Source organism: Anolis carolinensis, chromosome 3, assembly GCF_035594765.1.
Source record: "Anolis carolinensis isolate JA03-04 chromosome 3, rAnoCar3.1.pri, whole genome shotgun sequence".
In the NCBI taxonomy this organism is placed as follows: Eukaryota; Metazoa; Chordata; class Lepidosauria; order Squamata; family Dactyloidae; genus Anolis; species Anolis carolinensis.
Genome location: NC_085843.1, coordinates 99,889,005 through 99,906,351, shown reverse-complemented (window position 1 = coordinate 99,906,351; position 17,347 = coordinate 99,889,005). Strand labels below are relative to the sequence as shown.

The 17,347-nt window shown below is 35.5% G+C and overlaps 1 protein-coding gene across 3 annotated transcripts in view; it reads left to right on the top strand.

Annotated features, from left to right (window-relative positions):
• Window positions 1-17,347, top strand: part of mospd2 (motile sperm domain containing 2) — a 38,107-nt gene that overhangs the window by 2,478 nt on the left and 18,282 nt on the right. For 2 of the 3 annotated variants that reach the window (XM_008107243.3, XM_003218857.4), the window contains exons 2-8: window positions 1,674-1,734; window positions 7,251-7,406; window positions 8,161-8,247; window positions 11,306-11,460; window positions 12,261-12,321; window positions 14,098-14,136; window positions 14,654-14,778. In XM_008107243.3, coding sequence (XP_008105450.2) covers window positions 1,674-1,734; window positions 7,251-7,406; window positions 8,161-8,247; window positions 11,306-11,460; window positions 12,261-12,321; window positions 14,098-14,136; window positions 14,654-14,778 — 684 coding nt within the window. The remainder of the gene's footprint in view (window positions 1-1,673; window positions 1,735-7,250; window positions 7,407-8,160; window positions 8,248-11,305; window positions 11,461-12,260; window positions 12,322-14,097; window positions 14,137-14,653; window positions 14,779-17,347) is intronic. The other variant, XM_008107244.3, reaches the window with a different exon arrangement.

Sequence of the window (17,347 nt, the reverse complement as noted above, 5' to 3'; positions counted from 1 at the left end):
CTCCCAGCCTGGACTTTCCACAGATATATAAACCCCTCTTGCCTAGTCTCCAACAGACTTCACAACCTCTTAGGATGCCTGCCATATATGTGGGCGAAACGTCAGGAAAGGATGCTTCTGGAACATGGCCATACAGCTCGAAAAACTCACAGCAACTTAGTGATTCTAGCCATGAAGTCCTTCGATAACACATTATTCCAACATTGCCCATTGTGTGGCTGAGACAGTGACACCTTTACTTTGATGGTTCACTGTACCCAAATTGTGTTTCATACATGAAATAACTAAATATTTTGTATTAAATTACCCTCAGGCGATGCATATAAGGTGCATATGAAACATAAATTAATGTCGTTATTAGAGTTGAGCTCCGTCACTGAGATCTCTCGTTATTCCAAACTCCAAAATTTAGAACACTCCTGATTCCAAGCATTATGGATGAGATGCTCAGTTTGTATGTGCATATACGTGTGCACACACACTATAATAGCTAGTAATATTATGGTTATGTGAAGGCTAAGAAAATACATCGATTTTGAAGAATAATATTATAATGAGGATTTAATCTAAGTTACAAATTTCACCTTGAATTAGAATTGTAGGTGAGGTATTCAAATTGTCGCCTCTGCATAAGCAATCCACTGTTAGCCTTGTCAAAAAACAGAGTTGCAAAATCTCACTTAAAGTTTCTGTCGCAATTTAGCAACACTTCTCTACTGTTAGAATTTCTAATCCTGTTAAAGGAATATGTTTTTTTGAAAAATGGCAAAATAATTTTTTTTCAGTATTATAAGGTGTTAAAGATACTGTATATTCGTTTTGGGGACATCCCGTATTTACTTTGTTCTAGCAATCTTGAATTGCCACAGAATTAATATTCCCACATTTGGTGGTGTTTAAGAGGTTAAAAACTCTGGTGTGATTTTGTGGATGGTGTCCCTAATAGAGGAAAATTGATAAATCCAGGCCCCTGGTTTTAAGTCATGCTTTCTATAGGGGAGAAAGTACTAACATTTTTGACATTTTTGGGCCTTCTTCTATTATGGTAATTTCCCACCAAACTCAAAATTTGATAGTATCAATCCACTTAACAAGAGTAGTTTGATTCACCACTTAGGAAAATGGTATTTCAGAAAGACCCCATTAAATGTTCCAGCTTTTTTCAAAGAACAGATGTATGGGAACACTACTTTTGTTATAATTCTGTAAGATTCCCAATCATTATTCTTTTTATCTTCGATCTTCATTTTTGTTATCAACATCTCTTACTATCCTTTTCACAAATTTGGTGATTTTGAGATTATAGTCTTTTTATTTGAAGGTAGGAGAATGAGTTGACTGTAGTTCCGTTGACTGACTTTCAGCAATTTCCAAGAGTTTCTGGATTTCAGTTTTAGCAAGTCAAATAACAAAACCATTTTGTCATCATGAATGAATTTCTGTGAAACCTAGAAGTTCACATCAGTCCTAGTATGAAAAGAAACATGATAGATACACAATATGCCCAAAGACATCATGTTCTTGTAAATATCTTTATTTTGTTCCCATCTCTGAAATTTATTTTAAAATCCGTTAATTAATGCTTAATTAAAAATTAAGTAGATCAGATAAATCTGGAGTTTGTCCATTCTTGTGTTTAGAGGTGTTTGAAAACATATTTTCTTCTAATTCAGCAGGACAAGACTGCATTAATACGTGAAACCAGAGAACGTTTTGAAGTGGAATATGTTCCAGGTTGGTTTCTTCCTTGTATTCATAACTATTGCTTTACTTTATGCGATGCTTTCGTGCAGCAGAGTTTGTGACAGTATTTATGAAGTACAAAGCAGGTTTTCATTCCCTGGTGTCACTAAGTCAAGGCTATCATGATTTATTTGGGGTTTTTTCAAAATTTGTTCAGAGGGGATTTGCCTTAGTTTTCTTATGAGACTGAGGACCCTTCTACCCTGTCCTTATAGCCCAGGATCTGATCCCAGGCTATCTACTTTGAATTGGATTATATGAGTCTCCACTGCCATATAATGTGGGATAAGTAAATAATCTGGGATCAGATCTTGGGATATAAGGACAGTGTAGAAGAGGCCTGGGAGAGTATGATTTGCTCAAATGGATTTCCATGGCTGAGGAAGAATTCAAAGCCTAGCTCCAGATTTTAGTCCCAACACTCAAACCACAACACCATGCAGGCTCTGAAAGTGTAAGCGTTTAAAATTGTTGATGTAATTGTTCAGATTTGTACGCTCTAAAGATGTCCTGTGCCTCTTTGTACCATAAATAGTGGCAAGTGTTTTACTCCTGTATTGCATTGCCTGCCTGGGAGCAATGATTTTGATACAATTTTGACTGTTCCAGCATTTATGAGTAAATGTTACAATAAAGAAAGGTTATGTCCTTTTATTTAAATATTTAAAATTACAATAAATGCCTTCCTTTATTGAAACTGACACTCATCTGCTCCCACTGATTTGATTGTTATCTAGGTAATCAATTAATTGTTGGCTGCTGATAACCGCTCTTGAGGCGTAGCTCTTTTCACATACCCAGGTTCATCACTCAAATTAAATGAGTCATGTGTTGCATAAATCAAAAGCTATTTTGAAAGTAAACAGCTATAGTGTTAGATTGTTGAAAAAAATAGGCCCCAACTCTGGTCATATGATCAAAATCAAGAGACACTTTTTCTGCTGGCCTGAAAATGCATCTTAGTGTAGTTGGTGGTATGGGTGCTTATCTACAGGTTGTATGAACATATTGTACGCATTGCTCAGAACACTGAAAATCATGAAACATGAAGATTTAATGCAGTCAGTGACATATATCTTCACTTATGTTAGTTTCCTCCCTTTCTTCACTTTTCTGATTATGAGCCAGTGATTTGGAAAACTACAAGAACAGCAGCACATTAAGTCTTAAACTTGCAATCCTACAAGGCAAAGACCTCCAACGTGAAAGTATTTTTGTGATCCAACTGTAACTTTGGATATCATTGTTTTCTTTTGCTTATATTGGTTGGATCATTTACCAGGATGATATTACATAACACAGTTCTCCTGTCTCAGTAGCCTCTGCTTTTGACTGTCAGGCCTGCTTATCTTTAAGATAGATGTACATGTAATTTCTTATATCTAAGCAAGCTGGGGTGGAAAACGAGCCAAAAATTTTGATAGTGAAATTGTTGAAAAGATGTTACTGCGACAGTCTGGATTTTATGACTTCATTTAAGCTATCAGTTTTTAGTAAGATCTAACAACTTCAGTGGTGTAAATGTATGAATATTGCAAATATTAAGTTCACAGTAACAAAATGTTTATTGCTTTTAGCTGTTACCCTCAGTTAATGTTTATTTTTTTAATGTTCTTAAGAATCAATTAACAATGAACTGTCTTAAAGCATGTGATGAGATAACTTTTAATAATCAGCTTTTAAGCTTCTTACTAAGATATGCAATCTTGTATCAATTGTTATGATTATTTGGTCTGATTAATCCATTTGGGAAATGTCAGTTGAATAATCCTGTTCGTAAACAACTTTGTGTACCATATCTTTATCTTTTACTCCATACCTAGTATAGCCTCCTTTTATCCATGAAGTAAACGTTGAGACTATTGGAAAAATAGTCTTAATGATGACTGACATATACTTTTCTCTTGTTCCTAATTTTCTATGTGTGAAAAGGATATTATTTTTCATATTATTAAAAAAAGAAAATAGGTATTGCATAAGTAGGTCAGTATGAATATGTTCTTCTCTTAATTCTATTTTTCTACCAAAAAGGCAAAAGGTAAAGAATTCCAAAATGATATATGTGCAGTTCAGTTTGTTTGTTTCTTAGATGTGATCTAGGATTTGAAGAATAGTAAGGTTTTCTATTATTGTGGAAGTTAATAAAGGTACTATTTTAATAACTAGAAATTAATTACGGCACTGTTTGAATTTTTTGGCACTACAGTAGAGTCTTGCTTATCCCACCTTCGCTTATCCAATGTTCTGAATTATCCAACGCAGTCTGCCTCCCACCCGGATTCACAGCTATTTCTCTAGTCAGCAAGGACTGAACTTTTTACAGATTTAACTTCCAAAATGTTGTTACTATAAGTTCATTTTATGCATTTCTTTCTTTATTTGTAGACAATTTTTTTAGTAGTCAATGTTTTTGTAATCAATGTTTTCAATACATTGCGATATTTTGGTACTAAATTCGTAAATACAGTAATTACTACATAACGTTACCATGTATTGAACTGCTTTTTCTGTCCATTTGTTGTAAAACATGATGTTTTGGTGCTTAATTTGTATAATCATAACATAATTTATAGGTTTTTTTCTTTAATCCCTCCTTATTATCCAACATTTTCGCTTATCCAACGTTCTGCTGGCCTGTTTATGTTGGATAAGCGAGACTCTATAATTAAAAAAAAAGTAAATAAAAAAACTACTGTATTTGGAGTACAGTTGGACAACTACAACCACCAGTTGGGAAGTTGAAGTCAATTGTTTCTCTTTTATTTGTAATTTGTAGCATTTAGGATTTTTTTAAGGATATGTGTTTTTGTTTGCTTTTGTTACTGTATCACTATTTAATACTTTTATAGTGTTACTAGTTTTCTCCCTGTTTATTGTTTTACATAAGTTATGTTAATAATTTTAATAAAAGATATAACAATAACATTTAAAGTAGGTTTTCAATGTTAGGACTTTTTCTCATACACAATATTTTAAAATACAAAAGGATTTTTGAGCACAGTTTTGTCCCTGATATTAGCATAATTAGATGTTGTGAAACTGTTGATTAATATACATAGATGGAATATCGATTGGCTTGTCATTGCTTTAACTGCTGTTAAAGGCAAATATCCTTGTTTCTTATTTACATCACATTGAGTTGTGAAAACACATTTTCCAAGAACAGAGAAAACATATGTCTCAAGATGTGATGTAGTTGATACCATTGAAATAATAGAAGAGTTATCTAGGAGTTTTATGGGTTTGATAAAAGATGGCTAAAAGTTTTTTGGTAGAGCAATCTGAAGGATGAAATGATAAGGCAAAACAGGAACTTCTGTCTATATGTGTGTATAGACAGACAAGATCTTCCAGTTCATTTGCTGACATTTGTTAGTGAAAGCTTAATTCAGGAATCGACTCATTATACCCACCCTCCGCCCTAGATGTAATTTTAGGAATCTGGATGAAGTATTTTGTGGAAAGAATTTCAGTTTTAGATAACTGTGAAGCCCAGAATACTTTTGAAACTTTTTCATTAATTTCTCCTGCATTAAATAAAGAAAATTCTCGCTGGTTTCATAAATTAATGGTTGTTTGGTTTGATATTTTAAAGTTAAATATTTACTTTCTATATTGTATTGTGTTATAACTACCGTATTTATTTGATGTAGACCCACTCTCTGGAGTTCCTATAACAGTCTTCTTTTATTATATGCAGTATGAGGCAAAGTATTTTTCTTGGTATCTCAGTTCCTTATTTTTGTACGATATGAATTAAAACCTGTTTCCTAATATCCATCATGCTTTACAAATATGTTTTCCTAGTTTTGACTATAAGACTTGCACATTAAATTATATAAGCCAGTGTTTCTCAAACTCTGCTTCTCCAGATATTTTGGACTTCAACTCCCACAGTTCCTATCAGCTGGTAAGCCAGCTCAGATTTCTGGTACTTGAAGTCCAAAACACCTGGAGAAGCAGAGTTTGAAAAAGACTGGACAAGCAGTTATGTTCTGATTCATCAGATAAGAGAAGTGCCATGCTGAATCAGACCAAAGAAGAGACATCTGGCATTAAACCTTATTTCAGCATTTTGTTCACAGTAGTCATAAATTGCTTGTGGTAATCCAAGAAATCCAAGAAAGGGTATGAGTTCAACAGCATCATCCTTGGGTTTTCTAGCAGCTGATGCACAGAGGTATAATGCCTCATATCCAATTTTATATTATTGGATATCAATAATACCAATACTACCAATATTAATATTCACCAGTGGCCTTATCTTTCTTTAATACTGTCTTAAAGATGTTGATTATTTTGTGGCAGTTCCACAGTTTACTGTGGGAGAGCTTGTGATCCCTGCTGAAAAAGAGACCCAAAAGTCAGAATATTTGCCACCCAGCTCTGCTGTCTTGCTGTCGGCTTTTGGTCCTTACCAGCAGAAAGGCAGATAAACTTCTCTTTTATTTTAGTTATGGTGTGTGAAGTAGGGAGCTGAATCACATTGAATGTGTATACCTGAGTCTGAAAACTAGGGATGGACTAGGGATTCTGTTAGTATACTGTCCACCCCGTTACTTAACAGACTCCTTGTTCAAGCTTATGGAATGGGTCTCGGAAATGTTGGCGCTGCCCAGACTTTTGCTTCTGGGTAGCTTCAACATACCCCTGGAAGCCAGTTTGTCAGATGCAGCTCGAGTGTTTATGATATCCATGACAGACATGGGCCTATCCCAATTGTTTTCTGGACCTACATATTTGGCAGGTCATACTCTGTGGTTTTCAGCTCGGAACATACAGATCTGTGGGTGGAGGTGATCAATACCTCTGAGTTGTCATGGACAGATCACTTTCAGGGGTAATATTACCGGTACAACCTACCCCAACAGGGGTGAAGACCTATTAAAATGGTCCATCCTCAAAGGCTAATCGATCCTTTGAAATTCCAGGAGGCCTACTCCAGCCTGCCAGAACCTAACTGGCAACCATTACCCAGATGACCTTTTCATCAGCTGCCCCAAGACAGGAATTACCTCAGAGAGTTAGATCAGCTATTGGAATTTAAGACACAGTTGAAGACTTGCCTCTTCCGACAGGGCTACCCAATCAATTTTAAGTTCTGAATTTTAATCTGCACTTTATCAGTGGATATTAACTTGTATTTTAACTCTGTGTATTTTGTTATATGTCTTAATAGTGTTTAATCTCTTGTTTTAATGATGTTGTATCCCGCCTCGAACTGCAGGGAGAGGCAGGTATTATTATTATTATTATTATTATTATTATTATTATTATTATTTATACTGTATGCTATGGTAAGCAGTTGTTTCTTATTGCTTTACTGTTGAAATGAGCTGAGTCTAACTAGAGGTTTTGTGTGTGTTGTAATCCTTATCTTCCAATGTGCTGTCGACCATTTCCAGTATGATCTTACCATACAGTAATATTTTTGTTCAGACTATTAGAATACTTGCCTTACATACCAAACTTTTAAGTATTTTTATCATTTTTATTTCATGGATCAGCAAAAACAGATAAATATGATTCCAGAGATTTAGAGAGACTACAGCAAGATGATACCTGGGTTGAAAATTTCCTACTATGGAGGCATGATGTTGTGGATGATACACTGAAGATGATAGATGAAAGTTTCCAGTGGAGGAAAGAATATGCTGTTCATGGTAAGATTTATAATGAAGATAAAATGCATGCCTTTTTCAGATGAGTTGCACCCCATGCTGTAGTTATCAGTATATATATTTCTGGATTAAGTTACCACAGAATTGTAAATTACCACTACAAATTAGGTGTTATCACAAAATTGAACTAAAAATGCAGCAACTTCATAACATCAAGAAAGGACTGGAAATGGCTAATAAGTACACATACATATGTGAATACAAATCCAGTTATATGGACATTTTAATGCTGGGACTGTTCAAATATAATGAACAGTATGTTTAGTCTACAAATTTTCTACCTAATAATATTTTGTCCTATTTAATTTGTTTCAAACGTCAGATTGTTTCTTATATTTCCACTATGATGACTTACTTAAGCTTAGGGACACTCTTCCTAATAATATTCAGGAATCAAGATGACTAATGTGCTTGGGCTGACAAATTTTTAGTCCTATGTATCTTCCTTTTATCAACAGAGTGAGAAGTATGGACACACTAACTGTTAAAACTGTAAACTGTTTTAGAGTCCAGATTCATATTCTTAAAACATGTGAACATAATTGTCTCATCTAAATTCTGGTTGTAAGCATAAATGACACCTTTCTATGTTTAGATTCATATTCTTAAAACATGTGAACATAATTGTCTCATCTAAATTCTGGTTGTAAGCATAAATGACACCTTTCTATGTTTAGGACTTTTGGAGCTTTGTGATATCATAATATGTGCTTTACTAACTATATTTTTTCCACAGACTTGACTGAATCTTCACTTCCAAAGTGGTTATTTGATAGTGGTTCCCTTTATCTACATGGTTATGACAAGGAAGGCCATAAAATATGTAAGTCAGATCTCTTATTTTATGTATTTATTGATACATCAAAAGACAAATTTTCAGTATAAAGAAACCTCATGCTGTTATAGCATTGGATCCCACTAGTCTAAAATCTTGTTGATTTCAGTGGCTTTAAGTATGGTTTATTCTCAATTCAAGCTTTTGACATCTATATCTGTGAGAAGCAAAACTGCTGAAAAAATGATTTTAAAAGGATTCAATCATACATATAAAAGACAGCCATTGTGAGTTTACTGTCACTTCCTGGTTATCTAGGGACATTTTTCCACCTTTATGTGGTAACTTTGATATCAGAATCAACACCAACCCCTGTCTAGCTATATTTAAATCTTATGCTCACTTGCTTGGAAGTAAACCCCAGTAAGATTAATGGGATTTGCTTCATTAGGAAATAACATATGCTTTGACCGAATATTTGTCCACTTTCTGCTGAGAAAGGGGAAACTTAGCATTGTAATGGTCTGCTTCTACAGCATGTAAACTTTTATATGTACTTCAGACAATTAAGAAATGTTGTAATCCTACTAATAGTTTCATATTCTTTTCTGTCTTTCATTTGTCACCATTTACTATAAGATTTTAGGAAACAATTGTAAGAAGAAATAATAATCAACATGCTATGATATAAAAGAAAATGTGTAGTGATACCTTGATTTAAGAATTTAAGTTGTTCTGTGACTGTGTTCTTAAGTCTAAACATTCTTATCGCAAAGCGAATTTCCTATTGAAATATGCTAGTAATCCGTTCCCCCTCCCAAAAAAACTACCACATTTGTTGTTATGTGTTTTTAAATAAGAAAATGTACTTTATAAATAACAAATAATGTATAAAATGTTCAGAAATACGTAGTACTTAGTTCTATCCAGCCACTGTGGCAAGGGAGCACATTTGAGGCAACAAAATGTGTGTTGGCCAGTGTAACGGCAACGCAAAACAGCATCATTTTCTTCATAGTCTAATTCCTCCCTCTCCCTCCCCCTCAATGAAAGATGACATACTCACTCTTTAGGCTGAAGCTCTACTGCACCAGGGTGTACTTCAATCTCTGGAGTGGAATATCCAGATTGGACTCCTCCCAGAGCATGCATGGGAAGCAATCACATGGAGCTGGAGCTTCTGCTTTGCTGTTAGAACTGGTTAAGGGGCAGAGAGGTCTCTTTTGCACTGTTTGTAGGTCAAAACAGCATTTGGATATCAAAACATCACTTTAGGTTGAGTGAGGATTTGTAAGTTACAACGCACTTATGCTGGGACATTCTTATTCTGGAGTGTGGTGGTTTCCCAACTCCAGGGCTTCTTGGAAGACTCTGATTATCTCGATGTTTTGCAGTCTGGTTTCTAGGCATAGAACGGAGACAGATTTGGTTGTCTTGGTGGATGACCTCCGAGAGAACTAGATGGGGGGTTTGTGTCCCTGCTATTTCTCTTGGATCTCTCACCAGTTTTCGATACCATCAACCATGGAATCCTTCTGGGTCGGCTCTCCGGAATGAGTCTTGGGGGCACTGCTCTGCAGAGGCTTCATTCCTTCCTGGAGGACCGTATCCAGTTGGTGAGGCTGGGGGACACTGCTCAGACCCATGGCCATTGACCTGTGGGGTGCCACAAGTTTCTATTCTTTCTCCCATGCTTTTTAACGTCTACATGAAACCGCTGGGTGAGGTCATCTGGATTTTTGAAGTTGTGTGTCATCTCTACACAGATGACACTCAACTCTACTACTCTTTTCCACCACATTCCAAGGAAGCTCCCCGGATTCTAGATTAGTGTCTGATTGCTGTGATGGACTCGATGAGGGCCAACAAGCTGAAGCTAAATCCAGACTAAGACAGAGGTCCTCCTGGTCAGCCGTGGGGCCCATCAGGGTATAGGTTGGCAGCTTGTGCTCGACAGGGTCACACTCCCCCTGAAGGCACAGGCGGTGGCCGGGAGGGCCTTCGCACAATTAAAACTTGTGCACCAGCTGCAACTGTACCTCGAAAAGGTCGGCAGCCAGATTACTAACTGGAGCCGGTTATAGGGAGCACACCATGCCCCTATTTTTTTTAAATTATTTTTATTGAAATTTAATACACTAAAGGGACTAAAGGGGAAGAGTGGGGTAGATATGGGTAGGGAGGATAGTGGGTGGGATGGGGTGAGTTAGGGTGGGAGGGGGGGTCTCTTCCGGAACGGTGGAATGGATGGGGGGAGGTTTATCAGGAAGGAAGGGAAGGGAAAGGAACTGGGGAAAGTTGTCTATCGGGGGGGGGGGTAGACTTCCACTCCATGCCCCTATTAAAGCAGCTCCACTGGCTGCTGATAAGTTTCCAGACCTATTTCAAAGTGCAGGTTATAACCTATAAAGCCCTATACGCTTTGGGTCCAACTTATCTTCGAGACTGCATCTCTTTCTATGAACCGGCAGGAGCTTTAAGATCTACCAGGAAGACCTTCCACTCGGTCCCACTTCCGTCTCAAGTGCAGTTGATGGGGCCAAGAGAGAGGGCCTTCTCGTTGGTAGCCCCCCTGGTTTTGGAATGCCCTCCCGAGGAAGATCAGACTAGCCCCCACCCTCCAAACCTTCCGCATACAATTAAAGATCTGGCTTTTCCAACAAACCTTTGACCATATTTAGACTCTCTAATAATACATATAACGATCTTTAGATTCTTTATTTTCACTTTACAATTCTGAATTCGAATACTGCTGTTTTATCTACAGCAATTGCTGTATTTTATTGTTTTTACCAGGGGGTAGTGTGAATTTATGATGTTGTCTTGACTGTTTATTGTCTATGTTTTGTTTTGCATTTGTGTAATTTTGTATGCCACGCCTTGCATGTTATGTGAGCCACTCCGAGTCCCTCTAGGTCGTGGGATATGAATAAAGTATTATTATTATTATTATTATTATTATTATTATTATTATTATTATTATTATTATGTGGAGGGCCTACTGTATAGCTTACAAAATTAAGGTGGCATTCTCTCTTAGGAACAAGTCTAAGTTATTCTTTACCTTTCTGACATATATATGTATATTTGTTTGTTTCCCCATTAGTTTGGTTCAGGGTGAAACTTCATACAAAAGATCCCAAAACTCAATTTGAAAAAAAGAAACTAGTAGCCTTTTGGTTAGAGCGCTATGCAAAAAGGGAAAATGGCAAGCCTTTGACAGTGGTGTTTGACATGGCTGAAACTGGACTGAGTAACATAGTAAGCATGCTTTATGTTTTTCATCTTGGTGCTATATCTCAAATATTGCTTTTAGCTGGAAACATGAATAACATTATGTACGCATACTTAAAATTAACTTTCTTAGATTTAAATTAGTTCTTTGCCCTCTGGCATAAATCTAAATGTTCTGGATTGACAGGTTCATGAATTGCAGCTGAAAATTGCTGCTTAATGACATAGGTGTGCTACTTGCATAATTGCAGAAAGTGATACAGTCATGTTTTACAATAAACTTATTGTGACATTCACAGAATTGATACCTGTTTTCACAACTAATTCAGCATTGTACTGCCACTTAAAATAGCAATTTTTGATAATGTCTGTCTGTGCCAAGATGGCCAGGTCCCTTCTAGCCCATATTAACCTTTAACACTCCACAAAAATTATATGTATCCAATATGTCACCGTCAGGTTTGGAAACATGATGTGACCATATATAATAACTTGCACATCTTGTTTAATTCTAACATGCAAATACTTCATAGGAATGGTTAAGAATCATCTTTGAATTTCTAGGTTTTCAAGCAAGGAAATACATGTTTTTATAATAATTTTACTGCCTTGATGCAGACATGAAGACACTGAAGCATTTTTTTCTGTTCAGCAATTCCTTTATCCAAAGATGATGCTGACCTACTTCTTAAACTCCTTATGGCTTTGGAAGCAATTAGGAGAACTCAGTAGTGGGTGTGCTATATTAAACTTCCTTTGAAGTTTTGAAAAAGTTATTATTGAGAAGGTTTGGCATTTTTGTTAATTGATAATATTCTTTGTTTTAGGACTTGGATTTTGTACGATACATTATTGGTTGTTTTAAGGTCTATTATCCTAATTACCTCAGTAAGTATGATTGCTTTGTATATATTCTAAATCAAAAAAATATAAATTCTTGAGTGATGGAAGGGTTTTTTTTTATTTGAAGTATAAAGTGGCTGATTCTGACAGTTCTTGAAAAACGAAACCAACTGATATCAACCTAACAGCAGTGTGAAGGACTGATACCAAATTTAGATATTTTATGAGCATCAGCTTTTATTACAGGAATCCCTTGTGATGTTCAAATATTTTGTCTGTGACCTAGGTGGAAAGCTACTATAGCAGGGATGAAATGGCTCTAAATGCTGAATGGCACATCTTTTTATTTTTGCAACCTCATGGCCTCATAAATAATTGTTCATGGCTGGCTTCTTTAAAGATTATCCCACAATTGGGAAGTTTCCCCACCCATAATTTAATCACTTCACTGAATTACCTCATAAGCCTTAGCAGTGGTGAAGTAGTAGAAAGGTGACACAGAATTACTGCCAGTAGTCAATCTGATACTAATAAAATTGTTCACAGAACAGCTAGTGGAGTCATCTTTCTTCTCATGGTTGTGGAACTCATCTGGTTCCACTACTTTATTGTCTTGTGTTCAACTCCATTTCATAACTATTCTAAAAATACAGTAAAGTTAAATTCTGTCAAGTTGTTAAGATCCAGATGACAATACAGCCCTACAACTTTAGAACACCTTGAGAAGCTATTCTCAAGGTTGCCTTGGCTCACAGGGAAATCCAAGAGTGCAGGAGGCATTAATAGAAAGCACAGAAGGGCATTTTTCTTCATACAAAACCTTTGGGATACCTGCCAATTATTCATTTTTCTTAAAGTGATATATTGTTATTTTTTATTTTACTGCTCTGTTTATTTAAAATATTTTGACTAATTTTTGGGGGTTCTGTCTCGTAAATAAATTAGATTGGAAAAACATTTTGTTCATACCTTTCAAATAACCATTTAGACTGGATACCCCACCATGGACTGCTTACATAATTAGTTTGCAATTATATATTTTTTATTTTGCATTTAAGATCATTACTACATCAAAAAAGATTTGGACTGTGATATGAGAAAATAAATATTTCCTGGTTTCCCCCTTTAATCTTTATTTAAATTTATTTATCACAGTTGCTGAAATTCATAAGAATTAAATGTCTATTTTGTACTCAACTTTAAAAAGCCGCCTAAGTAAAAAAAAAAAAAGAGCCTGGGGGGGGGGGGGGAGGACAAATATCAGCGAAAAATCAGTGCTAAAAGGATGTATTAACAAATAGTCAATCTACTTAATTCAAAGATTTATTGGTATATACAATACATTGGATTGTGTGTGCAAGTAATGAGCATTTAACTGACAAACTTTGAATGGTCTGAACTAGGCTTAGGATGTGCATGTTCCCAGAGTGGATCTAATCAAGTCACCTGGGTGTCATTGGTACTGAGTTTAAAGGTTAATTCAGGTTTGAGGTGTACTTCTTTGCCTAAGTACCCCATTCCCGAAAAATTTATGGTGCTCCCTTAAGTCAACAGGCAACCTGAAGGTAGATAGATAGACAGGCGCGCACGCACGCACACACACACAAACAGAATATGTACCACTTTTGTTTTTGCATTTTGGTTTATCATTCTGCTTTCTCTGCCATTACATGTTAGAGTGTGCTACATTAACACACAAAAATTGGGAAAGTATGCTTTTTCTTTAAGACACACTTGTCTCACAGTCATTGAAGACTAATTACTCTGAGGGTCAGCATATTACATCCTTAATGGGAACACATCCTCTTTGTGTTTTTGCAGCTAAAATTGTGATCTTTGAATTGCCTTGGATAATGAATGGTAAGTTACAATTTTAAAGTTTCTTCAAATATACTGTGCAATGAATGTTAGTAGAATTTCTTCACATGTCCAAGATTATTCTTAGCAGGAATGTTCTAATATACTTAAAGAATTTGTATATTGCCCGTTTCAGTTTTGTTCTCTCTCCCTCCCAAAATATATATATATATATATATCCATGGATGCTCAAGTTCAATTATATGCAGTGATGTAGTTAACAGAGTCCTTATATAAAACGTCAAAAAAAGGGTTTGTTTTGACTATTTATTTGTGGATAGTGGAATGTATGGATGCAGAATCCATATGCATGGAGGGCCAACTGTATTTACACCTCTTTCAGTCCATTCTGAATATAGAATACATTCATCCCACTATTTGATAGTTTTGTAAATGCTCTCAATCAAGATTTTCTAAAAGAATCCCTACTGTAACTGATTTGCCTAATCTGGTGCAAGCTGTGTATGGTTTTCTTTGTGCAGTTATTCTCCAACTTCTCAATTACCTATCTTTTTTCCAGCTGCTTTTAAACTTGTTAAAAGTTGGCTGGGCCCAGAAGCAGTAAATTTGTTGAAGGTGACTAATAAAAATGATGTCCAGGAGTATATCAGTGCTGAATACCTACCACCCCATATGGGTGGAACGGTGAGTATATTTGTATGTTTTCAATGTTAGTGCAATTTACAGTAGTAGCCTTTTATGCAGAATGTGAGAAAAGGAACAATATTTAATCCTAAATCTGAACAATAAGTTTATAGCATATATGTTATTAAATAGCAGATACAAAGGGAGTAAGCAATCTTCTTATCTTTTATTAATTTGTTTATTATTTGCTTGTTTGTTTAAGGTTTGTTATTAATTTCCCACTTTAATTCTTTGCATTCTACATACTCTATGTGGGTGGTAAAGTCAAACTGAAAGGTCTTGAGATAATGCAATGAGATTTCATCACAGTTGCCTTTCAGAGAAATCCAGTAGGTGGTTAAATATGTGATTGTGATATAAGAAAAAAATGATATCCGCTAGTTATCCAAACTTGTTGCACCACTTTATACCTCATCTCTAAAATCAGATAACTTGGAGATGTGCAATGGCATACAGAACCCTGTCTCTTTATGCTTTGTTAATTGTGTGTGTGTGTGTGTGTGTTGTGGGGGGGGGGGCAGCCTTTGACAAGCTATTTTCGTATTGTAGGTTCTTGTTGATACATAAGAAAAAATGTTTTGCAGAACAAAGATACAAAATAATCAGCCAAAATAATTATGCTAAATGGAAGCTTTTGGAAGAAGGCTTTCATCTTCTTGTCCCTTTTAAGTGCTCCAGAGTTTCAGAGCTCTCTCCTAAATAGCATATGGTGGCAACTGGACACTACTGAGGGAGAGAGGAATTATTCAAAACCTGCAAGTTACTTCCATCTGATATTGGATTATTTTCCCTTCCCTTTTTTAAAGTGGAAAGGAATACTGTAGATAGAAAATTCGGTCTGCTTTCTGTATGCTAGGTAATAAGATTCAATCTGTTGTCTGTAATACTGAAAAGAACATCCAGTTAATTCAGCATATAATTAACTTTTAAAATGTGATAAATTTGCCTCAGTTTCACATAATGCTGTCCTGTGCTCATTTTCTTACCTCAGTATAAAATGTCAGTTTGTACATAACTATTAACTCCTACATATTTACCAAGCATTCTTTTCATGTTGCCTTTTTGACATGAATAAATATCCTTTATTTCTTATTTACCACTTGATATTTTTAATGTAATTTACTTTAATATCTATTTTCAAGGAACAGGTAATCTATATGCCATAAGCTTATAAATAAGATTAAATATTATTTAATCAGATAGGCTTCAAGTCTAAAAAGACACACATATATACACTGGAGATTACTCTATATAGCCACAGGTATGCTTTTCTGGTTTTCAGTGACAGCTTATTTCTATGCAATAAATCCCCTTTTTAAATTGAACAATGGGCTTATCTGTTGGTAGTAGTGACTGTATTGTTTATGCTTCTCATCACGTGTTCTTTTTTATTTTAGTATGAATGTTAAATTAATTTTAAACCTGTTGCAAAGTAACTTATTTAATAGAAGGCATATTATCTTGAATTTGCTGAAAAGCTAGTATAAAAAGAATTTCCATTAGTTATTCTACATCTGTGTGATAATAGAAAAAAGACATATCAATACATACATCAAATGTGTATTCCAACACTGTTTGTTTAGCCAGTAATAAGATTATAATGTGAATTATTGATAGTTGCCTTTATTTACACTCTAAAACTCTAAAATCAGAACAGTAAATAAGGAACAACACTGAAATTGGGAATTCCAGGCATGAATCAATCAGGGGCTGCTAACACCTCTGAACAAAAGATTCCCCCAGGCAGGAAGAAGCCAGGACATAAATCTGGCAAGGCAATTAATTATATTCAGTTACAATATTCACACTGGCCTCCAACAGACAAAGAGCTCCTTCTCCCACCCTAGATCTTCCACAGACATATAAACCTTCCTTGCTTAGTTTTTTCCCAATATACCTCACAACCTCTGAGGATGCCTGCCATAGATGTGGGCAAAAAGTCAGGAGAGAATGCTTCTGGAACATGGCTATACAACCCAGAAAACACACAACAACCCCGTCCTTATTTGCACTTTGCTTTTTCCCAGAACTGGGATTCAGATTCAATATAGAAAGAGATAATACATATAAACATACAAAATGTGATTGGTTTTGATTTAAAGTCTTATCTGTTTAGAAAATAGAAATAATGTATCAGCACCGCCCAGGCTAGACAATATATTGCATTACAGCCAACCCTCCACATTAGCTGGGTTTAGGAATGCAGGATCCCCATGAAGGTGAAAAACTGTGAATAAAGAAATTGCTATTGTTTTATCTCTCTAGGAATGTCTCAGTCTTCCAGCATGGTTGACTTCTGTTGGAAGCTGACTATAGAATCACATTGAAAGACTGAGACATTCCTAAAGAGGTCTTCTCTGGAAATATCCAGGTCTTCCAACATGACCAAGAGAGGGTGATCATAGAGTCCCACTGGAGGACATAGAGATTTCTAGAGATAAGAATTAAATTCATGAATAAAAAATTTACAAAAGTCAAAACCACAAATGTGGAGATGGAAGTGTATTTTAAATTGAATTTCTTTTGGTCTTTATTTCTTCCTACTTCAGTTGTTGTTTCCTCACTCAAA